General features: G+C 39.4%; 1 protein-coding gene across 3 annotated transcripts in view; it reads right to left on the bottom strand.

Annotated features, from left to right (window-relative positions):
* Nucleotides 1-247: 247 nt before the first annotated feature.
* calcr (calcitonin receptor) overlaps nucleotides 248-26646 on the bottom strand; it is a 58838-nt gene continuing 32439 nt past the window's right edge. For 2 of the 3 annotated variants that reach the window (XM_069176112.1, XM_069176114.1), the window contains exons 5-22: nucleotides 24195-24283; nucleotides 23512-23776; nucleotides 22656-22766; nucleotides 22437-22549; nucleotides 22248-22320; nucleotides 22011-22121; nucleotides 21811-21923; nucleotides 21354-21519; nucleotides 21152-21262; nucleotides 20954-21066; nucleotides 19606-19697; nucleotides 13288-13414; nucleotides 9219-9372; nucleotides 8298-8358; nucleotides 8063-8129; nucleotides 7374-7592; nucleotides 6709-6750; nucleotides 248-2866 (exon numbers count right to left, since the gene is read on the bottom strand). In XM_069176112.1, coding sequence (XP_069032213.1) covers nucleotides 2645-2866; nucleotides 6709-6750; nucleotides 7374-7592; nucleotides 8063-8129; nucleotides 8298-8358; nucleotides 9219-9372; nucleotides 13288-13414; nucleotides 19606-19697; nucleotides 20954-21066; nucleotides 21152-21262; nucleotides 21354-21519; nucleotides 21811-21923; nucleotides 22011-22121; nucleotides 22248-22320; nucleotides 22437-22549; nucleotides 22656-22766; nucleotides 23512-23776; nucleotides 24195-24283 — 2249 coding nt within the window. In that variant the 3' untranslated portion in view covers nucleotides 248-2644. The remainder of the gene's footprint in view (nucleotides 2867-6708; nucleotides 6751-7373; nucleotides 7593-8062; nucleotides 8130-8297; nucleotides 8359-9218; nucleotides 9373-13287; nucleotides 13415-19605; nucleotides 19698-20953; nucleotides 21067-21151; nucleotides 21263-21353; nucleotides 21520-21810; nucleotides 21924-22010; nucleotides 22122-22247; nucleotides 22321-22436; nucleotides 22550-22655; nucleotides 22767-23511; nucleotides 23777-24194; nucleotides 24284-26646) is intronic. The other variant, XM_069176113.1, reaches the window with a different exon arrangement.

The following is a 26646-nucleotide window of genomic DNA, read 5'->3' as shown; positions in this document are numbered from 1 at the left end:
TAAATTGACTTAATGGGCCATTATTCTTGTAAAATCATTCAAAAACCAGAAAATGAAATGTAGCTTTTATCATCAAATTCTAAGTAGTGAAAATGGTCCATTTTCATCTGACTTCTTTCATCTTTTTCCCCTTTACAAATACATGCAGCTTGTTTTTCTGATTGCTCAGGAAATACATAGCAACACTAAAGGATTTTCAGTGTGTGTGTTCTTGTACTTGGCGGGGGGAAAAAAAAACACCAATCAATTTGGCCTTTACAAAATACAATTTTTATCAGCTTTTGAGATGATGCCAGTCTGAGCCGAGAGGGAGAAAGAAGCAAACACAAGCCCAAATAAAGGACAGGAAGGTAACAAAAATAGTATTTCACAGTGCAAAACTCTATTATGTACACAGTGTCAGCTCGTATTTACATGGGTATGAACAGACAAAACCAAACAACCAGTGACATGTCTTACAGTGTGCACCCGACCTAAGACAAATCCCCATAATAAATATGAAGTGAAAGATAAATTTCATACTAAAATGAGTAATATTTTCCTTTTCTTTTGTCATGTAAAACCTTCTCTGCGATCATGATTGTCACTCCCCTGTTTCATAGTGAAGCTGTGAAAAAAGACAGACTGCATTCAGCTTCCGTGGCTCAAGTCTTCTCTGTTGCTGCAACGCACCATCACAGCTGGTGCAATAATTTATGCAACAGGATTTCAGTTGGTGACCAGATTTACGACTAATTTTATGTAATTAGCTCACTGCGGTAAATTTTCAGATTTGTACTGAGATAATTATGCAGGAAAACGGGCTTAATCTTTTCATCAATGAAACTAAAAGTAAGACGTATCTTTACACTGATCATCTATAGATCAAAGTGTTCAGCTATGTTTTATTCTCAGATAAATATCCAATATGACTTTGAGAATAATTTCTGTATGGTCTATATTTACCTGATTATCTTGCTATTACACCACATGTTTACAATTTGATGGTCATTTTTTTTTTACAACAATTACAAAGTGAAAGTACATATTATAAAGATCAACTTATTCCAATGCGTAAATTCTGTGTTTGCCTCACCATATAGGTAAATTAAAAACATACATTTTCAACTGTACTTTACCGGATTACGACCATGTGTTATCTCAGGCCACGTCCTGTCCAACAGTTACTCCACCTGACAAGAACAAGAGAACCTGAAACTCAGCACACACACGATGACCAAGACATTCAACAGATAACGACAAAGGAGCGCCGTGTCGAGAGAATGTAGGGAGTCTCAAAGTAAACATGAAAATGTTTTCTCGTTCACCCAACCTTTTCCTTGCAAGGACTTTTTAAAATTGATTTCACAGATATGATAGATAATAATTTCAACAAATCCTGAACATGTTTTAACAGAAAATGATCAAATGCACTACTTGCGCATGTTTGAGTTTGAGTCTGTGCAAGATTGTGACAAAGAAGTGAACGTGCCTTTAAGACATCAATAAGTTTACTTATGTGTGGACATGAACCAAACAATGACTCTTCAGTAAGTCTTTCTTTTGCCCTTGATGCTCATTCATACAAAAGGCTAAAAAAACCCCCCCCGAATGAATCAATATGCATTAAGGATGGGATATTTTTACATTTTAAAAGCAGAAGATAGAATTTAGGCATCATGAGCAGACAAAGTAAGATTGAGAATAAAATCTTTGTGAGAATTAGTGGCACAACTCATAGCATAATTTGACTTCTAATGCAGTCAGACAACTCCTGTGGCCGTTTCACGTTAAAAGAAGTTGTGGGTTTTGTATTTTTTGTGCACATTTTTGGCTTCTCAGCCTTGTGATCTTCGGCTTCTGCACAAATACAGCAACTGCAAAACAACAAAGCAGTTGGGAATGCAGAATCACAGGAAATACAATTAGCACATACTTAGGGATGGGCAGGAATAAAACATTAATGTGTGTGTGTGTGTGTGTGTGTGTGTGTGTGTGTGTGTGTGTGTGTGTGTGTGTGTGTGTGTGTGTGTGTCTTTTACTCCGTCGTACCACATCTATGCTCAGCTGGACATAGTGTGCCCTCATAGTTGTGACCAACAAACATTACCCTTTGGTATAGGTTAGGTTAGGAATGATTCATTTTCTACTTCACCTCGGTTCATTATCATTATCCCAACATCATTCACCTCTACGTCATGTCAAGTCAAAACCGGCACCATCATCACTGTCACATTCAGCAGCGTCATCTTCGACAGAAAACATTGCCACCCTCGCCGTCGTCGCCGTCTGTTGTTTCTGCTTCCACACCAGCACGGGCCTCCGTCACCGCGAGCGCACACACGCAGTTTAGCAGCGTTAGGAAGTTGATACCTGTCAAAAGCAGCTCTTGTCTCATGCCACAAGTTCTTGACACCAAAGTTGTCGAAAAGCAGCCGCAACAGCAATATAAAGGAAAATGTAAAAAGAGTCAGCCGTGTAATGTAGCTAATTTGTCTCCACCTCAATGAGCTCTTTGTTTTCAGACCCGTATAATCGTCCTAGGCTGAACGAATCAGCATCAGCCTCCGAGATCTCAGATTCAAACCGGATTCATTTCCTTTTCTTACATTTCCGCTGCTCTGTTGCTCGTCTTCACCGCGGCACACTTCATCTTCAGTGCGACTCAAGCATACATGTCCACTGATTTCAGAGCCACCAGTTCAGAGTCCCATGCGTGGCGCCCGTTTAAGTGCTCAGTGTTACAGTCGTGATGGTACATGAAGGTGGGTACCTCCGTGATGGAGGTGGCTGTGTAGGATGTGGAGCGCATTGAGCAGTGGTCCTTTCGTCTTTGACCCCACTGGGTTTTATACTGCATCCACTGTCTCTTCAGAGCTGCCTGCACCTGGACGTCACACAAACAAACACGCATGAAAAAAAAGAGAAAAAAAAAGAAGGTGTCTCAGTGTCGTGATCTGGGTATTTTATACAGATCTATCGTATGTAAGTAATGCTTTGGACTTATTGAAGGAATTAAACATATGTACTGTCACATCATACGTAAACGTTCACCCTTGATGCAAATGCTGTCACTTTGAACACAAGAACATTTCTCCAAATTCCCTCAAAAAGCACCTTCTTCTGTTCTGCTTGTCTTTTCTACTTTGACCTCCAAATGGTTCCACCAGACATCCAAATTTACATGCAAAATCAAAAATGTGGTTACGGTGCAACGCGAGCGAGGCAGGACCCATGCAAACACCACCTTGTGACAATATCAATCCCACTGACAGGGATTTTAACCGATGCGTGCATAACTGCAGCAGCATATGTGGATCACTCAAGCTTCAATCACGTTAGCAGATGCCGGTCAGGAAATGTAAACACCAAAGTCCCCCTAATCTTCATATGCGGCCAAGTTGTGCATGTAGCCAGATCATGTGTGATTTACATTTAGCTGCATGTTTAGGAGTTAACCCCTCTCCCTCGCAACCATTCAGATGTATTAATACACATATTTACAATTTATCTGCAGCATATTGTTTGAGGGATGTTTACAGCCATTCCTCATGGATACTGTGTAAATCAGCAAGAAAGTAGGAGTATGCGGTTTCTTTCTCTTCGCTGCTCTGCACAATTTACTTGATTCAAATATTATATAATCTCAGTAATTGTACATGCAACAGGTCTACATGCGTTCGTCGTGATGTCAAAGAGGATGTTGAAAGGGATGTTTACAATCATTGCTGCAACCATTTGACACAGTAAACACATTAATAAGCATGTGAACCAAATCTATCTTGTATCATCACAAAATCCATTACTACCCTGATGACTTACTGGAAGTATCCCTTCATAATCTTATTATGGTGCTATATTAAGAAACTCAATCTATTGAATCCAAATTTCATTCGGGTCGTTGTCTCATTAGTTTGGCTTACTTAGTTTTAAGTTTTGTCTTCCTGTATGTATATACAAAGAAAATACAACTCGTACGTCTTGGAAAATCTTTCAAATGCAGAATATGTTGCTCTCCTTTCTGGAGTTTCAAAATAACAACAACGAGCTCAAACTTTCCAGCCTGCAGACGCGTGAATGCCTGGGGGAACTTAGTGCTCCAAAATGTTGGCTAAAAGTTGCAGTATCAAGAACAAATGGAAGTAACTCCTCATGGTCTCTGCTGAGCATCCAATAACCGAGGAAATGCCACGTCAGGATGCCTTTCTGATAATTTTATGTAAAAAAAAAAAAAAAAAAAAAATACATTTCTTTTAATGAGTTGCGCTGTATTCTCAAACCAATTAATCAAATCCAAAATAAATAAACCAAATTTTTGCCAAGGAGACTCCCAGTCCATATCAGGTAGATGGATGTCGATAAAAAAAAATTTCAGTTTCTTATTGATATAATTAGTTTAATATATATTTAAAATGTTGTAAAATGGTGAAAAATGCTATCACAGTTCCCGAGAGCACATGGTCACATCTACAAATAGATGATTTTATCCAACCAACAGTCCAACAGAAATGCTGAATTCAGACTGATATTACACTGACTAAAGCAGCAAATCTTCACATTTGAGAAACTGGAAGCAATAAATATTTGATATTTTTCATTCAATGATTCAATGATTTATCTTCCAATTGTTCAAAGCACTGTGATGGACTGGTGACAGGTTCAGGGTGTACCTCTCGTCCACTGCCAGCTAGGACAGGCACCCAGCCAGCCCATGATCCTCTGCAGGGTAAGTGGGCATAGCTAATGATATGGTCTGACACAAATGTTCATACATTCAGCACGACGTACAGATTGACTGAACAAGAGCTGAAGTGTGAACAGAGTTCCAAACCCCCAGCTGTTGCAATGGTAATCATTCTCTAACACCCAAATACTGGTGTAACTACTTATAACACATTAACAAACAATGATCTAATGAAATAAATTCATGCCACTAATTGTCATAATGAGACAAAAGAACAACTGAGGCTTACAGTTACCATGTAGAACGTCTTGCTTGATGTCACAAATACAGCTTGAAAGCTGTTTGTCTCACTGACCTATCCTCACAATGGGGCTATTGAAGAAACAAAGCAGGCCTGTGCAGTTTGGCCTTGAAATAGAAAAAACAAGTATTGAACCCAGTTCCAGAAACCCATGTCCTGATTAGGGGAGCATGAATTGTTCATTATGTGGGTGAAGCAAACAAACCCCCTCGTTCCCGCTTGTGCCAGTCTGTGTGTTGGCCCGTTAAACATATGCTCTTCTATTGCACAAATCGTTAAACATTTCTAAGATAATGTTGCTGCGTTTTGGAAGCTCATGAGCTAATGGTTGCCCTAATTTCCAGGTAGAATTTATACATCTTCACAGATGGTTGTTAGGTCCTAAATTAGCTGCTCTCTCAGTTTATGCATCTCTGCTCTGTTTTCTTCTCATGTAGCAAAATACTTAATAACCCTCTCTACTTTTAATATTAGGTTTCAAACTTTCCTATTGGATGCATCTCATAGCTAGGACTGACAGATGACCCAGACCTGTCCCGTATTCTTGTTGCTATTGACCTACGCAGCTACTTTTTCACATGGATGTTTCTCGTGTGTGTTTTTTGTTATTTCGTTTTCTTGCAGTGTTTTCTTTTATGACTTTGAAATGTTCTGGGACCACATTGCATAAAATTGAATTGAACGGAATATCTTTGTCTCCTTGGGTAGCATAATTTTCCTGCGCAGTTTTTAAAAAAATTCATTTTAACTCCTGAAATATTACGCTCAGAGAAGTAGCTGGGTGTAACTGCCTGCTCTGTTCACTCTGCCATGGGCACCCTGCTAAAAATATCCAATCCAACCTTCCAGCACATATTTGTGGAAGTGCCTTTCACACAGTGAGCCTGCAGAGCTGAAAGGTCTCCACACCAGCATCAAGCCCAGATCTCTGCTTTAATGGAAACGTAGCTCCTTGTTTTTGGTGAGGTGTTTGAATCAAGTTAAGGATGCTCGCAGTCAGACAGCTGCGGACAGACTTAGAAAGGCTGATGGGAGGACTTGAAAGGAGAGTCAATTTCCAGCTGAGCTTGGAACCCGCGCCGTCATTTATAAACTGTCTTACTCTTCACCCGACATGACCCTTCAGTTTTTACCGGTGCAGCACCAGACTGCTTTCAAAAGAGACAAGCAGAGCAGTGCTTTATAACCTGTTACAATTGGACTAACGACAGATGAAGCATCTGTGGGAAATTACAAGTATTTTACTGATGCTTTCAGTGCCAGAACTAAAGTTTGAGTCTTCTTTTGATATTCCCGGGTCACTTCTTGATGTGCTGTCAGGTGCAGATGTAAGATGTCAAAGATGTAACCCGAAAAAAAAAAAGAAAAAAAAAAAAAAAGAAAATGTTTTACCTGATGTGGTCTGATGTCTCATACATAACGTCGCAAGCAATGAGCACTTGTGACTGAACAGTTCCCAGAGTAACATGCGCAGATTGACCTTTATAAAATAGCAATTTCTCTATCAAAACTACAGCGTTATTATGTCAAACATGGCAGCAGGTTACAATACTTTTAAAGAAATAGTTGGATTTGGGGAATTATTCACTTTCTTGCAAAAAGTTAGCCGAGTATATTGATACCACTTTGAGATGAGAGTAAAATGAGTCTTCCCAAAGAGTTTCTTTAACTTTACATGATACAGCATGGCAGTGCATTGAAAGAAAGCCAAACTGCTCTGTGTAAATACATGAACAGTCCTTACCTCTCCATTGAAGAAGCAGAATATTGTTGCCACCAGTAAACCCTTGAAAAAAGAAAAACAAGCAGATGATGATCGTTATTTTTACCACAATAAAAGCAGTGAGGTTTGAAAATAACTTTTATTGGTGGAACAAATTAACTACTATCTAATAGGGGAATGAATGGACCATCTATCTAAATATTGAATGGAATGGCTGCCTGTTGTTTAATTAAGTGCCTAACTGGTTGTAAAATAGGGTTAATGGAGTGCTTCACTTGTTCTTTATTGGGGAATTCAACAGTGAATCACGCCAAGCAATCACAACCATCACAAAGCAGAAAAAAAGGTTAATACGGGTGGAAACTCGCAACCATTAAAACTGAAAATTGTAATATTAAGCGTGAAAGGGGTGCTGAAAAATCAGCTCGGTTAAATCCTGAATCAAATTGGCATGCATAGCGAGGTGACAGGTCCAAAGTAAAAGTATTACTTTCAGTCTCAGAAGTAAATTGATTATAAAGCTTATTTTTTCTCTTCTCTTATTTTAGTGAATGGTGCAAAAGGCCTCAATCCACAGAGCAACGAAGTAGCACTATCCTGCTTTTTAATTCATTGTCGAATTACCTTTGAACTGATCTCCTACCTGGTACCTAAATGGGAATGTAGATTAATAGCTCAGTACCTACCTGATAGTGCATGAGTATGTGCATGAAGTACTCGTAGACCTCCCCAGCCAGCCGGTTCTCTGGCCTCCAGGGAAAAATGACAAACTGTATTCCTAGCAGAGGCACCAGAATCAGTGTGGCTCTCACTGCCTTCATGTACATGTTGGACTCTGCCCGGTGCGTGTCTCTTAACTTGGTAACCAAAACTCTGATAATGTTTAGTAGGAAGAAGAGGTTCACCTGCAAAAAGTTGAATAAAAGAAAATAAATATCTATTTTTTACTTTTGTGTTTGAAGAAGTAGCATTATTACAAGTAATTGTGAGAACAAAATTCCTGATTTCAGAATATGGTCAAAATTGTATCTTTATAGCCCCATTAAATATTCAATTTATTACTTTCTTTGTGTTATGGGTTTATTATTAGTGTATATTTTATTGTGGACATTAAATTTGGAGTCTTGCCTTCGTATACTCCCCTTTATTCCCATTTGCCACTCCCACAAAGGCAGGTAGTCAGAGCTCAGATCCACTCCAGATAGATTGGTAACATCAAGTTTTCGACCATACTTAATTGCCAGTTTATCAGTTCATTTTATTTATTTTTTCATCCTTTTCGGATTGCTTGTAATTGAAGCGAGCTCTGATAATATACATGTTTCACTTGAGATCCAGGTTGTTCTGCGCTGAAGCAGCGGATTAGCAGACTTACCAGAAGTGCTGCCACTATAGGACCATGCACTGCGTAGAGCAGATGGGTTTCCACACTCATCCAACAGCTACAGAAAGAAAAACATATCAGTCAGTACTGTCTGCCGCCCAAAATACACACTCATGCAAAAACATGCACGCGTATGGATCTGCACGCTCTCACTCTACCGCACACAGTCGAGCACATATGTAAACATCTCCTGTTTATTTGCAGAAGTTTCTGGAACATTACTCACTTGTCATCAAAATACTTTTTCCTTGCCACAGCGTGGATGGATACAGGCACTAGAGGAAAGCCTTGGACAGCAAAAGATGGCAGCCATATGAGGTCTTGAGTGAATTTTGTGAAAATGATTTATCATTTATGCAACAGTAAAAGCACAGTTAACTTTGTTTGCAGATGGTAAACTTCCTCATCGAATAAATTGTTACTTTACAAATATCGCCGTATACTTTCTTCCGCATTTTTATGCAAGCTTTCCTCACTGTCGTAATTTGATTTTACCACTCCTAAAAACAACAGTACCACATTGTTAATTCTCTGTCACAATTCTGTCGAATTTGACATTCTGTCTATAAAACAACCACGAGAGACTGGGCTCAGATCTTTACTTTCCTTCTGGATATAAACACAAGTGTCCATGCACGGTCCATTTTTAGACGTCAATGAGGCCGTGTAACATATTGGCCACAGATGGACCTGACAAACTGGCCTTTCTCCATGCACACACACACACACACACACACACACACACACACACACACACACACACACACACACACACACACACACACGGCAAACACAGGCCTCAAGGTTATCCTAACATTTTTAATGATGACCATCCATTTAGTTCCATCGCCTACTCATTTGACAGACTGTAGCCATTATTCCTGTTTGGAACGGTGTGAAAAACAGGACATGAGCAGCACTAAGCAACAGGGGGGCTAATAAAGCTGTCAGTGTGTCCAAAATGACATACTGTACAAGGATCTGGTGCTTACAAGTACGCTGTGAGATTGTGCCCAATCTTGCTGGACTGCTTTTTGGGGATTTTTCAAGCCGTGATTGAGTCCAGTGTGAATTTATGAAAATAAACCTTTGACACGCAATAGAATACTGAAAGGAAAAAAAACACAAAAGAGCACAAATAACTCACCCCAGCCCAGGAGGTAGTACCAGTGCAGATGCTGCTCCTCTGCAAACACAGCCACCACGATAAGTGTGTGCAGATAGATGCCCTCACAGAGCATCCAAAAATAATTACAGCCCAGCATATACATGTGGAAGAAGTGCAGGACCTTACAGCCAACCTGCAGGGACAGCAAAAACACAGAGATTTATTTATTTTGGGATATTTTGAACTCTTTCCAATAAAATATGTCTATTAAGAAGATTTAATTGAAACACTCCTGACCTCATCTCAGCAGGAGACAAAACAAATCTAATTAGATGTGTCAGCACTTGTGATTTTTTTTGGTATTTGAGGTGCTCTTTGATTTTGTTTGTCTCACTTTGTACAAAGCAGTAGAATCCAAGCCAGTGTTAGGAAATTGCATATTAGTATCTTATATAGATATGCAGTTTCCTATTCATGTATCCACTGTAGTGTGACAAGATGACAGCATGTCTCATTATGTTTTCTGTTCCTTTGATTGACTGTATGATAACAAATGACGACTTTGATGAGATGTTATTATCGCATCACTTTCTTAACCACAGCCTACTAATGCTATAATTATCAAGATACTTAATAATTATTATAAGACACGGATGTGATGTCATTTGTAATTCTACTAATGACTGCCAGAAAGACACGAACAAACCTGACTTTATTGAAAATCTACTCCAAAAAACTTTTCATCCTAAAATAACTTCCACATTTAGTTGGGAGCCTCGCTGGTGTTTTAGGGACTCATTGTTATATTTCTCTGGAGATATGTTAAGGAAACATGTTTTTGGACAATTCTAACACGCATCTCTGCCAATCCCATTAACTTTGGTAGCTGCTGCTTCTCCCAACTCAAACTGCCTCCTTTTCCCTTGTGCCCAGATTTGGATTATGTGATTCTGGTAAAAGCCAATATGGCAGCAAGAGGTAAAACTAAAACACACATGCATCCAGATATTAGTGAGTACCGTCATAAATCGCAACACTCACTGCATAACATCATTTGTTTTCCTTACTCTATGATAACTACAACTGTTTCTGAGAAAGTTGGGATGCTGTGTAAAATGTAAATAAAAACAAAATGCAATGATTGGCAAATCCCATAAAGCCATGTTTAATTGACAACATAACTGTTAAAATGGAGAAACTTTAAAAAAATAAAAAAATAAAAAAATTTATGAATGCTTATTTTGAATTTGATGCTAGCAACTCGTCTCAACTAAGTTGGGAAAGGGTCAACAAAAGACTGGAAAAGTTGTGAAGAGCTAAAAAAAAAAAAAAAAAAGGGGAAAATATTGCAAGAATTATAAACATATTTGGGTTGCATTGTGGAGGGACAATATCAGATATACGACACAAATACTGTTGATACTTATAATTTCGATGCAAATAAGTTGCTTTTCATGGTTTTTAATGATCCCGGTCACAGTTGACTTAAGTAATATATTCCTAAAATTGTTGTTGCTAATAGTTGTCGCCAAAAAGATGATAAAGGTGTCCCACAGGGATCAATATCAGGCCTCTTTATACATAAATAAAATTTCATTTCCAACTGAAAATTTCCACGTATTTTTTATGCCAATAATATTGTATCATCAGCAATCTATTATCTGTCTGAGATCTAATTAAATCAGTACAGCCTTATTAACCCTTCAGCATTCATTTAGATAGGACATTGTCATTCAAACTAGTGTTGAAACATTGCTCACAAAATTTCAATAATTTCCTTAATGGAAACAAAACTTGTTTCTCATCTAATGACAGAAAAACCCAGTATACAAACCACTGCACTATCTACACAGGATTGCCACAGTCCTTAGACCATTTACCAAAGTGCTACTTGATTTATTGCTTGTTATAGCTATCACACTCACCCCCTGTGAGTTATATGAAAAGGTTGGATGGTTATCACTGACATCAGCATACTGATATTTTCATTTAAAAGGAAATGCTATCCAAATATTTAATATGCTCAATGGAGAATCCAGATCCCAGGAGTTTTACTGTACATCTTAAAACTCGTTCCTAAATCTTAACAGACACATTCCGAATGAATTGTATTCCATAAAAGACGTGTGTGGAGAATATAAACAGGAGAATAGTTTCATGTTTTTGAAAATATTCACGTTGAGGTTCTGGTTGACAGTCTTGTGTTAAAAGAGCATGCGTGCAGCCGCAGTATAATTCAAAGACGCTGGCATTGCTATTAACTGCTGCTCTCAGGGGTCTTCTTAGTTCAAAACACACTACAGGCACTCACTTTTAAACTTTTAGCCATATGTCTCTTCCTCACTTTCCTATGTACGTGTCCCTTTCCGCTTGAGGAATCTCCACTATAACAGACGTGGACTCGTATCAGTGTCTGAAAGTTAGATCACTTACTTTTCACTAATTCAGGACCACAGCTAACCGAGGTTTGTCTTACTTTGCAGACCGTGTTCTGGTTAACAAATCAAGCTGCTATAGATCATGTAGATGTTTCTCATGTTTTTAGCCTCCCTGCTGGTTTGACATAAACTTTGGGGATTCACTCCCCCACAATGCTGGCTGGCCAGAACAGACTCTTTATCACCAGAGAGAATAAAAAAGAGCTTGTTTTCTCCGTGAGAGCAAATCTCCATTACAATCCACCATTCCTAAATCACCAGCACTGAAGTCTCACTTTGGCAGCGGTAAATTTCAAAATGTCTCCAAAAAGACACGCATGAATCGCAACCAGTGGTGCTTAGAGTATGATTTCTTTTTCTGCTTCCTCTTGAGAACCAGGACTTCAGTAACTAATTTTATTTTGACATGCTGCTGCAAGTTAGCACAGCTTGACCGTACTACATCAGAAAGAATCAACACAAACCTTTTTGACAAATGACGACAAGGAGAGATTTGAAAGGGAGCCACTGCACACATACATATATGTTTCCTCACATTAATGATGACTGCTGTCATTCCTGTCTGCTCCTTGGCTACATTTAGCTCAGCAGGAGCCAGACAGACTTGGTGAACACATGAAAAGGAGCAGCAGCAAGTCTCAGACTCAAACCCAAACCCAGATGAAGCCTCTGCTGCGCCCTCGATGTTTCCAGTACTTTGTCAGGCGAGAGATCCTCCAGCTGAAAGCGGGCTGCGGCTGATGGGATTGTGAGCAGTGTGAGCCAACTTCTACAATCCTATCTGCAGTTTTTGTTGCTTTGTACGGCACTTTGATCATCTAGTTGCACATTTACATATTGGAAGGATGATGGTTTATTTTTGTATTCTTGCGTACGTTTTTTTAAGCAATATTTTGTCTGTTTTTCTTAACTTGGAGAGCCTGAACGTGTTTGATTTCATTTCTAGATCTGATCCTTTTTTGGAGTTGGAGAAACTCTGCAATAACAACTTTTAAGAAGCAGCTAGCACAAGGTTAACATGCTTTTGTTATTTTGATTTCCAGAAAGGAGTAAAATACAAATTTATGCCCAGTCCTGATATCAAGAAATTCCTAAAAGACAGATTTATTACATTTACCTAAGCAGACCTCAGGGTTTCAAAGAATTCGCATGAGGCATTCAGCGTGGCTGCAAAAATCGTAAGTGGAAGAGAGTAAAAGCTGTCTTTTGGCTGTGTAACACTGCCAAGATGTGGCACAGTGAGATTAAATACCACTTGGGATATACTTAAAAGTCTGGTCCACAGACATTTAAATATTAAAAAAGAAGAACATCACCACAAAGTTGGCTTTCTTACATTACTTGTCATCAAATGAGTATTTAAAAAAACTAACTAAAATGTCTGCATCCTCCTTTTTTGTTTGAGTTAGCATAAATGATTTGCATCTCTTTGTTACATACAGTGTAACTATATCTCCTCCTCACACTGTCTTCTGCTGCATGGCATTTTTAGGCACTAAAAGAGGCCAAAAACTTGTCAAAAAACATTTGGTTTTCGAATACATACATATTCTTGTCGGTAACTTTAGCTTTTTCTGACAAATATCATGTTATTCTAGTTTTATGGATGTTTGACAGTACAAACAGTAACATCTGTGGTAATTTGGTCATGGTGGTAAATGTCTACTCACCGGGTTTCTGTCCACCACTTCGGGATTGTTGACCACAGTGACAAGGTAGATGATGGTGAGGGCAGAATTGAGCACGTAGGAGCAGAAGAGGTTCTTGTGGAGGGTGATCCTTTGGCAGCTCAGGCTCCTGTGTGTAAGATCAGACAAACCAAAACAAAGACATGATATACAGTGGTGTGAAAAAGTGTTTGCCCCCTTCCTGATTTCTTATTTTTTTGCATGTTTGTCACACTTAAATGTTTCAGATCATCAAACAAATTTAAATATTTGTCAAAGATAACACAAGTAAACACAAAATGCAGTTTTTAAATGAAGGTTTTTATTATTAAGGGAGAAAAAAAGTCCAAACCCACATGGTCCTGTGTGAAAAAGTGTTTGCCCCCTAAACCTAATAACTGGTTGGGCCACCCTTAGCAGCAACAACTGCAATCAAGCGTTTGCGATAACTTGCAATGAGTCTTTTACAGCGCTGTGGAGGAATTTTGGCCCACTCATCTTTGCACAGTTGTTGTAATTCAGCCACATTGGAGGGTTTTCCAGCACGAACCGCCTTTTTAAGGTCATGCCACAGCATCTCAATAGGATTCAGGTCAGGACTTTGACTAGGCCACTCCAAAGTCTTCATTTTGTTTTTCTTCAGCCATTCAGAGGTGGACTTGCTGGTGTGTTTTGGATCATTGTCCTGCTGCAGAACCCAAGTTGGCTTCAGCTTGAGGTCACGAACAGATGGCCGGACATTCTCCTTCAGGATTTTTTGGTAGACGGTAGAATTCATGGTTCCATTTATCACAGCAAGTCTTCCAGGTCCTGAAGCAGCAAAACAGCCACAGACCATCACACTTCCACCACCATATTTTACTGTTGGTATGATGTTCTTTTTCTGAAATGCGGTGTTACTTTTACGCCAGATGTAACGGGACACACACCTTCCAAAAAGTTCAACTTTTGTCTCGTCAGTCCACAGAGTATTTTCCCAAAAGTCTTGGGGATCATCAAGATGTTTTCTGGCAAAAATGAGACGAGCCTTAATGTTCTTTTTGCTCAGCGGTGGTTTTCGTCCTGGAACTCTGCCATGCAGGCCATTTTAGCCCAGTCTCTTTCTTATGGTGGAGTCATGAACACTGACCTTAACTGAGGCAAGTGAGGCCTGCAGTTCTTTGGATGTTGTTGTGCGGTCTTTTGTGACCTCTCGGATGAGTCGTCGCTGCGCTCTTGGGGTAATTTTGGTCGGCCGGCCACTCCTGGGAAGGTTCACCGCTGTTCCATGTTTTCTCCATTTGTGGATAATGGCTCTCACTGTGGTTCGCTGGAGTCCCAAAGCTTTAGAAATGGCTTTATAACCTTTTCCAGACTGATTGATCTCAATTACTTTCTTTCTCATTTGTTCCTGAATTTCTTTGGATCTCGGCATGATGTCTAGCTTTTGAGGATCTTTTGGTCTACTTCACTTTGTCAGGCAGGTCCTATTTAAGTGATTTCTTGATTGAGAACAGGTGTGACAGTAATCAGGCCTGGGTGTGGCTAGAGAAATTGAACTCAGGTGTGATAAACCACAGTTAAATTATGTTTTAACAGGAGGGGGCAAACACTTTTTCACACAGCGCCATGTGAGCTTGGATTTTTTTTTTCTCCCTTAATAATAAAAACCTTAATTTAAAAACTGCATTTTGTGTTTACTTGTTATCTTTGACAAATATTTAAATTTGCTTGATGATCTGAAACATTTAAGTGTGACAAATATGCAAAAAACTTGGAAATCAGGAAGGGGGCAAACACTTTTTCACACCACTGTATATACAGTTGAAACCAGAAGTTTACATACACTGCAAAAAGACACATAACACTTTTTTTCTCACTGTCTGAAGTTAAATCAGACTAAACCTCTCCTGTTTCAGGTCCGTTAGGATTACCAAAATTATTTAACTTTTGCTAAATGTCACAATAATGAGAAAGAGAATATTTTAGAGAATTTTTCATTACTTTCTTCAAGGTCAAAAGTTTACATACACCAAAAGTACTATGTCTTTAAACAACGTGGGCAAGCCCAGATGATGATGTCATGGCTTTTGAAGCTCCTGATAGGTTAACTGACAACATGTGAGTTAATTGAAGGCACACCTGGGGATGTATTTTAAGGCCACACCTCAAACACTCTGCTTCCTTGTTTGAAATCATGGGAAAGTCAAAAGAAACCAGCCAAGAAATCAGGGAGGGAATCGTGGAGCTCCACAAGTCTGGTTCATCCTTGGGTGCAATTTCCAGATGCTTGAAGGTGCCACGTTCATCTGTGCAAACAATTATACACAAGTATAAACATGGGAATGTCCAGCCATCACACCGCTCAGGAAGGAGACGGGCTCTGTGTCCCAGAGATGAACGTGTTTTGGTCCGACATGTGCAAATCAACCCCAGAACAAAAGCTAAAGACCTTGTGAAGATGATGGCTGAAGCTGGTAAGAAAGTGTCATTATCCACAGTAAAACGAGTCCTGCACCAACATGGGCTGAAAGGCTACTCAGCAAGAAGGAAGCCATTACTCCTAAAGAAACATAAAAAAGCCAGATTACAGTTTGCAAAAAGACACCAAGGCAAAGACCTTAACTTATGGAGACATGTCCTGTGGTCTGATGAACCTAAAGTGGAGCTGTTTGGCCATAATGACCACTGTTACATTTGGAGGAAAAAGGGGGAAGCTTGTAGACCTGAAAACACCATCCCAACTGTGAAGCATGGAGGTGGCAGCATCATGTTGTGGGGCTGTTTTGCTGCAGCAGGAACTGGAGCTCTTCATAAAATAGACGGCATCATGAAGAAAGAACATTACCTGGAAATATTAAGGCAACATCTCAGGACATCAGCCAGGAAGCTAAAACTTGGGCGCAAATGGGTCTTCCAAATGGACCATGACCCTAAGCATACTGCCAAAATAGTTAAAAAGTGGCTTGAGGACAACAAAGTCAATGTCTTGGAGTGGCCATCACAAAGCCCTGACCTGAATCCCATCGAAAATTTGTGGGCAGATCTGAAAAGGCGTGTGCGAGCGAGGCGGCCAACAAACCTGACTCAGTTACACCAGTTCTGTCAGGAGGAATGGGCCAGAATTCCAGCAGAGTACTGTAAGAAGCTTGTGGAAGGATACCCAAAACGTTTGACCCAAGTCATGCAGTTCAAAGGCAATGCTGCTAAATACTAAGGAACTGTATGTAAACTTTTGACCTTGAAGAAAGTAATGAAAAATTCTCTAAAATATTCTCTTTCTCATTATTGTGACATTTAGCAAAAGTTAAATAATTTTGGTAATCCTAACGGACCTGAAACAGGAGAGGTTTAGTCTGATTTAACTTCAGACAGTGAGAAAAAAAGTGTTATGTGTCTTTTTGCACAGTGTATGTAAACTTCTGGTTTCAACTGTATAATTAATAATTGCAATAATTCAAAAATAAATACATCTACAAATGTGGAATAAAATCTTCTCTGATACATATAAACACAACATTAAAAAAGAGGAAAAACTTGCTGCAACTGGTGATGGGAAAAAAAACCCTCAAATGAGTGGCAGGTTAATATTTTGATGAGGTTGTCAGATATTGCTAGAGTGTGCAAAATATCCTCTAATCTCAGAATTTTTTTTCTGTTTGTTCAAAAATGAACGAGCTGGATTGCCGGTAAATGGTTCTCACTGTACATGCTAGAAGTGCTGTTAAATAATGCATAATGAACCCCAAGGGTGCTTCTCATTAGCTCGGCCAGCCATTCAGAAATAATAGCATAATAAAATGCATGACAGGCAAAGTGAAAACAACTATTCGGTTCAACATCATTCAATCATTCATATCAGGATCTTTATAGTCGGTATTGGATAGATAATGTTTTAGTATTACAGTAGCAATCAAACAGACTGCAGCTCAGAGAGCATTTAAAGCTGAATGGAAAATTGTAGCAGGCTGATTTTTACAGATTATAGCCTTCTATAAATGTCCTCTACAGTTAAAGAAATTATATCCATATACCTCTCATGACTGATTGTATCTTTGCTGATTTATAAAACCCTCTGAGACCAATGCAAAAAGGAAGATCACTAAATTTCCTTTAGCTGGTGTACAATTTCACACAACTGCGCTTTTTCACCATCAGTTTCCTCCAACAGAAAAAAGTATTTCTTTAGGTCCTGACATAAAAGGAAATACAGGAGCTGCTGAATTCATATATAAAAGACATTTTTATCTAAAAGGGGATGTCAAAACACGGGCTGAATCTTTATGGCAATGTTGTCACAGGTCCTGATGTCCTGAGGTCCTGCTGTTGTGCACTTTCAACCAACCCGTTTTTCCACAGAAAACTGGAATATTTGTATCTGGGAATCCTCACAGTGTTGATGGAGAGTTGTAAATAACAGAGCAGTGCAGCGATACACCATCACATACCACTGTAAGCTTCCCCATCTGGAGCTTATCATACAAAGTCAAGCCTTCAGTATTTTAAGTGTTTTGGCTGTAAATATATTAAGTTATAGTTTAAAAAAGAAAAAGATTTTCTGGCAAGTAACTTTGTTTCTTTATTGAAATCTGAATTTGTGGAGACTTTGATCTTAATAAATCCTGAATGGCTGAGTGAAGTGGTGTGTCGCTGAGAGTCAAGAGTTTGACTCAAGAGTTTGACTCTCAGCGGGTCACAGAGTTTTTATGCACCTGCCCTGAACATGGCCTCGAAGATTTATGAGTGTATAAAACGTTGCAGCACATTGACGGTCTCGTAGAAGATCTGCTGTGGATACCATCTGCCTTTCGGAGGTCAGCAACCCTCAGCACCACCAAATTTCCGACGACAGCAATCACCAACTACAGAGCCAACAAAGCAACATTTCTAAATATTGTTATATGACATAAAGCCCTTTTTGTTTTGTTCAGACTTTTTCACCGATTTCTGCTTCCCTTCCAACTAAAAATATTGTTCTGCCGTAAAAGATAATGCTGATAATGTTCTTTTCTTCCGTGCCTAAACTTACAATAAAATAGAAATGTCAGCAACATTCTTTCTGGCATGATCGTTTTCAAATTATACTTACATTAACTAAATATTATACCTCCCTTCCCCTGATCCGCTCTGCTATTTTGAACTCTTATCTAATTGAATTCCAGCAGAAGTATCTCACTTAATTGTGCACTTTCCCTCTGGGATTAAGCTGTACATTGGAATGAACATCCATAATGAGCAATGCACTCAGGTGCACACGTTTTAATAGGAGCGAGAGCCCCAAAGCATTCAATGGACTTCACACCGCTCCAGTGCAGAATCCTAAATATCTATGGAATAAATGTGCTTCTCAAAGAAAATCAAGATGGCGTGAAAGTAGCGACACTGAGGTTGTGTATAAATTACACTCAGTGAAGCAGCAGAACTCTTTACAGCTCGATAGTTTGCATGAATTTGTGACAGTAAAAATAGTTGTAACTTTTTTATTCGGTGTCAACTGGTTACAAATTGTATTTAGTTCATTTCTGTGTAAATTCATCTACTTCCTAGTGCGGGGCGCTGGCCAAATGAGAGTGAATGCAAGTCCTTCAACTTTTGGCAACCACGTGACCCAAGGCTGCTTATTCAATTGGTTGTATCAGATTTTCCCTCCCTCTTTTATTGGCAACCGATCGCGATTGTTTTACGTTTTTTTTTTAATCTAATGTGATTGGACAAGTTTCGACGCCGTCTTTCAGGTTCACCTCACATCCGCCATGACGTAATCACGCGGTTACTCCTGCTTGTTTTCTATCTGACTGGTAGTGGAATGGAAACTTAAAGAGGAACTGCAGAAAATTATGTTATTTCTGGGAATGAGACGAGTACTCGGGTACGGATAATGTACTTCTGAGGAGTCCGAGTAAATGTGTCAATATCCGTGTTGATGAAGGCCTCTAACAGACACTAGCGGTGTGCACACATCGAGGTAACAACACACAGATCCCCGTGTCCTCGTCTACACAGACTGCTGCAGATTGAGACACACTGGCCATGCTGTCAGTGGAAAAGAAGCTGATTGACGTGACTGACTTTAACTAGAGTCATTGAGAAATGTGCAAACCAGAAGGGGAGAAGGGCAAAATTGATATTCAAGTCATGCTACTGGCTAGTGTTTAGGCAACATTAGTGTGTGTTGTGTTGTTTTTGGATTTATTTATTTTTTGGCTTAGCAGAAGTCTGGCTTCAGTTTGTTTACCCCCCCCCCCCCCCCCCAAAAGGTCTTTATCACCAGCCGCCATTGCTACAACCTCATATTGTTCAAATCTGATATTCAGGGTACACACATTAAACAGAATCCTCTACCTGAAGTAGAAGAAGATGGCCAGAGAGATGAGCAGGGAGGCTATGGACAGAGCATGGCCCACGATTGCCATGTAAAACAGGATGTACGCTGACTGTAAAAAAAAACAACACAAGTTACAGATAATACGCGTGACATTACTACTAGGAACAGGTTCAAAGAAAGTAAGTGAAACAAATGCCATCTATTTGAGGATTCACATGTTGTATTTTCTGAAAAAGTAGCTTTTTTTCAGTACGGTTGTCGTCTTCATGACACACAAAATGCAGCATTTTTAGAATGAGACCCAGGATGAAAAAAATATTATGATTGTGAATGCCATTTACATTAAGGGTACAATGTTTTACAAGCAGGAATAAAATCCCTCCACGACTGTTTTAAGAAATGCAATAGTTCTCTATGTATTGCAGGCTCTTCTAGTAAGTGTATTGATAATAGGAAACCTTCCGATAAGATAATAATTGGCAAAATCAAAGAGCACGTTATTTGTGAATGGAAAAATCAAATCGGCTAAATCTTGAGTAGCCAAAACATCAAATAAACAATGATAACAATAAATAAAAACTGCTTTTGGTGATAGTAAAATGAGGCTATACATGTTCAGGGTCAACTAATTTAGAAAGATGCAGCATAATCCTGCAATGGATAACACTAGATCATTGTCAATGGTGTGTTCCTAGCTTGTAAGAGAATTATGTGGGTTTCTGATGTCCTCTTATGTCAAATTATTGGAATGAGCTCTGTGGTGTTGTGGTCTGGTTTGCTGTTAGCAGCTTGCTACTGCGGCCCGGTGTTGTTCTGGATAAGAAGGTTGTTAACATGTGATGATGTCCATATGTCTGTTGGGAGACTCCCTTTGACTGTACAGCCTGATGGACAGAAGGCTTGGAATAGTTTGATGGTTTTGTTACAGTAGATGCAAAGTCTGTGTGACCAGACAAACAAAGCCTGCTTTGCCTGTCCTTCCTCTCCGTTGAGATAAGTGCTAAGGCAGCTTATTAAAAATACAAATTAGAGTTGTAAGCAGATAATCAGTAACCTTTAACCAAACCACTTTTTTGTAGCTTTCTTTTCTTACATGTAAACACATGCATAAAACTAATGTGTGGCATGAAATGTTAGATACGTTCTGTATATGTGTGTTATATCAGTGTAGGAGAGTTATGCCTCTTAGCAATATTTATGAGCAACTTGGTGAGAACCATATATTCCCAATTCCCACATTTACTCCCGTCTGCCGACACTCCAAATACTGCAGATCCCCTGGTACAAAAGAAAGGATTGGCATCCTACTGTGGCCACCATGCAGTAGATTTATAATAGCTGGATACTTTATCTTAAATAAATTACCTTCAGCTTTGCTTTAGTGTTTGCATTGCAGAGTGTGTAGTTGGACCAAGTCCTGTTAGTATCTGGGTGGCGAAACCACTGCCCGTCCTCCCCGCAATACTTTGTCGCCTTTTCTGAAAGTAACAATTAAGTAATACATCTTTTTCTCCACATCTGCAGACTTTTAAAGGGGCAACAATCTAGAGTCTTACTGCTCACCGGTGGGGTCGAAATCTTCAAAATAGTTAGGGCAGTTTTGGGAGGTGAAAGTTCCCGCCAGAGTATCCTCCCAGCACAACCAGCCGTCCCAGTTACGACTGCAGAACAGACCTGCGACACCGGCCAAGCCGCAAAACAGGGTCAGACATTTGGAGAAGAGATGAACAATAGCAGAGAGTCACAGCATATATATTGTCTTTACCTGATTTGTTATAAGGTGAATCTCGATTCATTTTCTCGAAGCATTTGTACTGGCTGTCAAGGATTTTTTTCCCCACAATTTCCTGCTCCTCTCGATTTACCATGGGACTGATTGTAGCCTCGTTGGCAGACTCGACCTCAGGGTCTCTGGAGAACTGGGCAGCTACCTTCATTTTAACGACGTGAACATCACAAAAACACACACAGAGGCATTATCAACCAAGCGAAACTGTAAATAAGGAAGTTTAAAGCATGGCATAGTGATGTTGGATGGGGGAATTCATTGTTCCTTCTACAGTAATGATATTCTATCAGAAGAACTTAAAAGTACTTTGTAAATTACTGCATTATTAATGCAATCAGGCTTCCTAAATCCGGTTTGCTGAAAGAGGCCAGCTCCATGATGATGGATATTATTGTTGCACAGTTGAGTAGTTATTGCATAAACAGTAAATTACCTTCAACCTCTCCTTGGTGTTGAGAGCACAGAGTGTATAGTTGGTCCAAGTCAAGTTGCTCTCTAGATTGCGAAACCACTGACCATCCTCTCCACAGTACTTAGTTGCCTTTTCTAAAAGGAAGTAGATGTACTACAGTGTAATACTCTTGCATTCTTCATCTTGAAAAATACAATAAACAGAACAATCTTACAACTCACCAGTGTTGTGAAGGTCCAAAAAATAATCCGGGCAATTCTGAGATGCGTATGTTCCCACTGGAGTATCGTCCCAGCACAGCCAGCCATCCCAGTTACGACTGCAGTAAAGACCTGTAGCACCAACAACGCCACAAAAACAGGAGAACAGATGTTTACAAGTCATTTGTTAATACACTCAAACATGAAAATTCAAATTGCACTCATATACAATACCAGCATAGGAAAGAATCTGTCTACCTGTGCCGTTAAAAGGTGGATCCTGGTCTATTTTTAGGAGACATTTATGTTCATGCTCAAGCATCTTTAGTTTCTACAGGACAAAAAGGATAGTGTCAACATTACAAAATACTGGAGAGATAAATTGAGATTTTACGAGAAGGTGTACAATAAATTCACATGGAACTGTTTACGTTAACAATACATTACCTTCAACCTCTTCTCGTGGGTGATTGTGCAGAGCGTATAGTTGGTCCAAATCTTGCAGCTTCCTGGATGGTGAAACCACTGTCCGTCTGCTCCACAGTACTTAGTTGCCTTTTCTTTAAAGATGAATTTTGTGATTAAATCCAAGTATAGTCGAAAGATTATCGGAAGCAAATTCATATTGTATCAGCAGAGCATAACCTGTTCATCCTCACTGCTCACCTGTGGTGTCGAAGTCGACAAAATAACTGGGGCAGTTCTGGGAGGCGTAGGTTTCCGCTGGAGTGTTGTCCCAGCACAGCCAGCCATCCCAGATACGACCGCAGTAAAGGCCTGGAACAACAACAACACACAAAAACAAACAAACAAATGTTTCAAACCTCTTTTTCATAAGTTTGAAAGTCGGTGTAGAGAACTATAAGATAAAACTTTTGTTGGCAGTAGGGTTTGGTACTTTTTGGAAACCAGATTTATAGACTCCATTTTAAAAAACAGATAGTACACATTATGTTACAGATCTTTAGTTTTCATGCAGTATAGAGTAGCAGAGTATAACCCCAGCTGTTTTATTTAGGTACAATTTACAAATGTCCCTTCAGTGACTTTCACTGACTTAATGAAGTTATCACTCGATGCTACAATTTACCAATGTTCCCTTAACGCCTTACATGCTATAAATAGATGATAGTTAGTGGGTATTTGGCCAATCATTTCTTTGAATAGAGTGAAATGAGGCATTCCAATGCAAAATTGACCTCAGTTGTAACCAAGTTAATTTTATCTACGTTGGCAGGCCGCCTAAGTCGAGGCTACACATGGTAAATGCTGTGTCTCACTGAACCAGATAAGATTTACTCCCGTGTAAATGGAGCAAAAGTAATGCATTTCAAAACAAAAATGTGTTCGTGCAAAGAAGCATCAAGTTATCAAAGTTTGATGCGGAATGACAAGGCATTTTTTATATAGTGTCAAAGCAATTCAATTGGTCCCATAAAGGTATTGAAGTTTAGCATCCAGCCCTATTCGGCAGACAGGAAGCGGAATATGATGGGTAGAAGGTAGTAGACAGTATCACTACCTGATTTATTGTAAGGTGGATCATTCTTCATTTTATCTTGGCATTTCTTCTCATTTTGAAGGATGACTTCTTCTGTGCTAACTCCGGCAGCCTCCGTTGTTAGCTCTCCTACAGCATCACTACCTGATTTATTGTAAGGTGGATCATTCTTCATTTTCTCTTGGCATTTCTTCTCATTTTCAAGGATGACTTCTTCTGTGCTAACTCCGGCAGCCTCCGCCGTTAGCTCTCCTACAGCATCCCTTAAAAAATGTGGGTCTTTCTTCTGGAAACAATAATGACAGTTCAAAGTACAAATTAGTGAACACAATCTCATGCAAGTTTTGCCCTGTTTTTCCATTACAAGATGCAATCAAAGCTTCTGAGACTATTCCTGTTTACGTATGGAGCAGGGGGGGGAGCACAGTCATTCCTCCCCACCCCTCCACTCACTGGATTTGGCTCCCTGCCACTACTTTCTGTTCCCCAAAGATTTGACACCAAATTAAATGTGTAGTCTCAAAAAACATGCTGATGTTGATCAAGCAACCTAACTCGAAATACCCCCCCGCCCACTTCATGCTGCACTCAAAAAATAAAAAATAAAAAGTACTGAAACCGTTCTTGTTGTACAGGAACGGTCTCAGAACTGTTTTGTTTTTTTTTCATCTGTTGTACTTACAGGGAAACAGCAAATGTACAACTACCTCTAATTCGTCCTTTAAAGCTGGTTGACAGGTTGAGCCAGTCTGGATCCAGTTACCCCATTCATCACAATATTTGGTCACTTTTTCTGTAGAGAGAGAAAAAAATGCTTGACAACATTATAATCCATCAATGAATATCTTGAGAGTTTCATATACTGTATTAAATTACTCATAGGCACAGTTTACTGCTTCTGTTTGTTTAGCAGAGAGTTCGGGAGCAAAACTTTGTATTCTTTGGCTGTTTTTCAGGAGTAGTATGTTAACATAATCCAAACACACAAACCGGACCTTAAATCTTGGCATTACCAAACAACTGCAATTAATTTAACTTGGCACACATTATCAAAACTTATGTCAAACAGAAGTTTCCACCTTTGGAGTTAACTTCTGGTCAATTCTCAAATGTTAGACTTAAAACCACATGTAGTGAAGATATATGGCTGAGCTAAGAATGAGATCACATCGTTCCTGACACGAACCACTGTAGCCCGACTGCCCAGTCCTCTCTGACAGCTCATCAACTGTTCAACAACCACTTCCAACTGTATGTCTCCCCCAAGGCCTCATATCAGCAGCATCAGCTTTCAAGAATCCATAAGGGGACTCTTAGCAGCATCACAGGCATTTTGGGAAGATCTTTTATGAGCCATCTCTTACAAAAGCACCTTCTCTGTTCCCTCATTCATATTCTCTCTCCCCATCCGTCTCTCTGACTCCAGCTTGCCTGTCCTTTTTTTTTTTTTTTTTTTTTTTTTTTTTTTTTTTTAAGTAATTCCTCTTTTCTTTGCTTCTCTTTCCCCCTTTACGTTCTCGTTATTCATTCCTCTGCTATCTCTCTCACCTCCCCTGTCTTTGTCATATTTCATCTCTTAAATCAGACATGGCTTGACTCTAGAGCTCTTCAACTAGATATTATTTAGCCTTACATTACTCACAATGTAAAAATTGCACACGCTATGGAAACTAACTGTGCTGTAACCCAAACATTAAGTACTAAGATAAACACAGTCATTTTCAATATAGATAAATGCCTGTTTTCCTTCTCCTTGGCTAACATAATACAATGTGGTAATGATGTACCTTTTATCCCGTGTATATGTCTTTAATACTTGCTGTCATTTGTACTCACTGTTGTGAAGGCACACATAAGCCTATTTGACAGTCTGCAGCCAGGCTAACAGTTCTCCAAGGCTTAACATATTTGAGGCACTTGAGCTAAATGCTAATGTTAGCTCGCTAACATGTTCACAAAGATAAGGCTTAGATTACATGCTTATGTTGCAGGTGCAACGTTTACCACGTTCACAATCGTATACTAATACTAAATAAAAATTACAGCTGATGCTTCAGTTTTTGCATGTACTTTGTAATAAAACATGGTAATGGTTGTGCAAGTATACAAGTAAGTAAGCAAGTAGATTCTCTAAACTGTTGCACTTTATCCAGACTGGGTAAATGGATGTCTTAACCAATTTTCATTGCCATCAGTTCAGTAGTTTTTAAGAATTTTCACTCTAAGCCAAAATTGTAAACCCGGTCGCACTGAAGGAAAAGTTTGGACTGTTATTGCCAGTCTCAAATTTATTGCGTGAATATATGGATTCGGCAACGCTCCGTAGGGAATCTTTTCCAGTCATTACATCCGAAGAGGTGGAGACCTCAGGTTAATTTTGAAAGTATTGTGTGCAGGTATGTGGAAGTAGTAGGAACTACTTCCACATACCTGCACATCAGCCACTGATTGGTCCACCCTTCAGAGTGGCTAAAAAAAACAACTTAATGTGAGCTTAATGAGACAATAAACACAGTGAAGACTGAAGCTGTGAGCAGAAATCTGGCAGAGTCAGGCTAGGAAAGGTTCGGGGATCATCAAACTCATCAAACTACATTTTCTTGGAAACCATGAAAATTCAACCTATCCACTCAATATAGACATATCTCACTGGATAAGTGAAAGTTTTGACCTGCTGGTGGTGCTATATGAAGGAACCAGGATTTATCCTGGGCTCCAAATTTCATGACCATTCCCTTCAAAAGATATTTCAATCGGGGCCAGCGTGTTGGACCGACCGACCAACAGATTGGTATTACCATACCGAGATCTGATACCATGGCTAATGATAAACAAACATAGAAGTTAATTAATTTGAAGTTGGATTTCCGACTGGTCAGCTGGTCGCTTAACAGGTGGCGAGAGCACCAATGACTGTCCAGCATGAATGAAACAGCTGATGTTTTTAAGATAATATAGTCCCCTCAGTGCTAATGCTACGTGCTACACTGTATATGTGTATTCAAAGTGAGGAGATATGTGACACTAAAAATACTCAGATGCTCAGAGCACAGTAAAAGGGAAGACGGTTTTCTTGGGCTTGGGTTTGGATCATTTCCCCGGTGTTAAATTGCTGACTAGGAATTAAAATGTTCTGCAGGAAACCCTCGGATTCAT

The sequence above is a fragment of the Embiotoca jacksoni genome, unplaced genomic scaffold (genome assembly GCF_022577435.1).
Source record: "Embiotoca jacksoni isolate LCO1_2020_lvr unplaced genomic scaffold, fEmbJac1.0.p SCAF_7, whole genome shotgun sequence".
Taxonomy (NCBI): domain Eukaryota; kingdom Metazoa; phylum Chordata; class Actinopteri; family Embiotocidae; genus Embiotoca; species Embiotoca jacksoni.
This window is presented reverse-complemented; position numbering and strand designations above follow the sequence as displayed.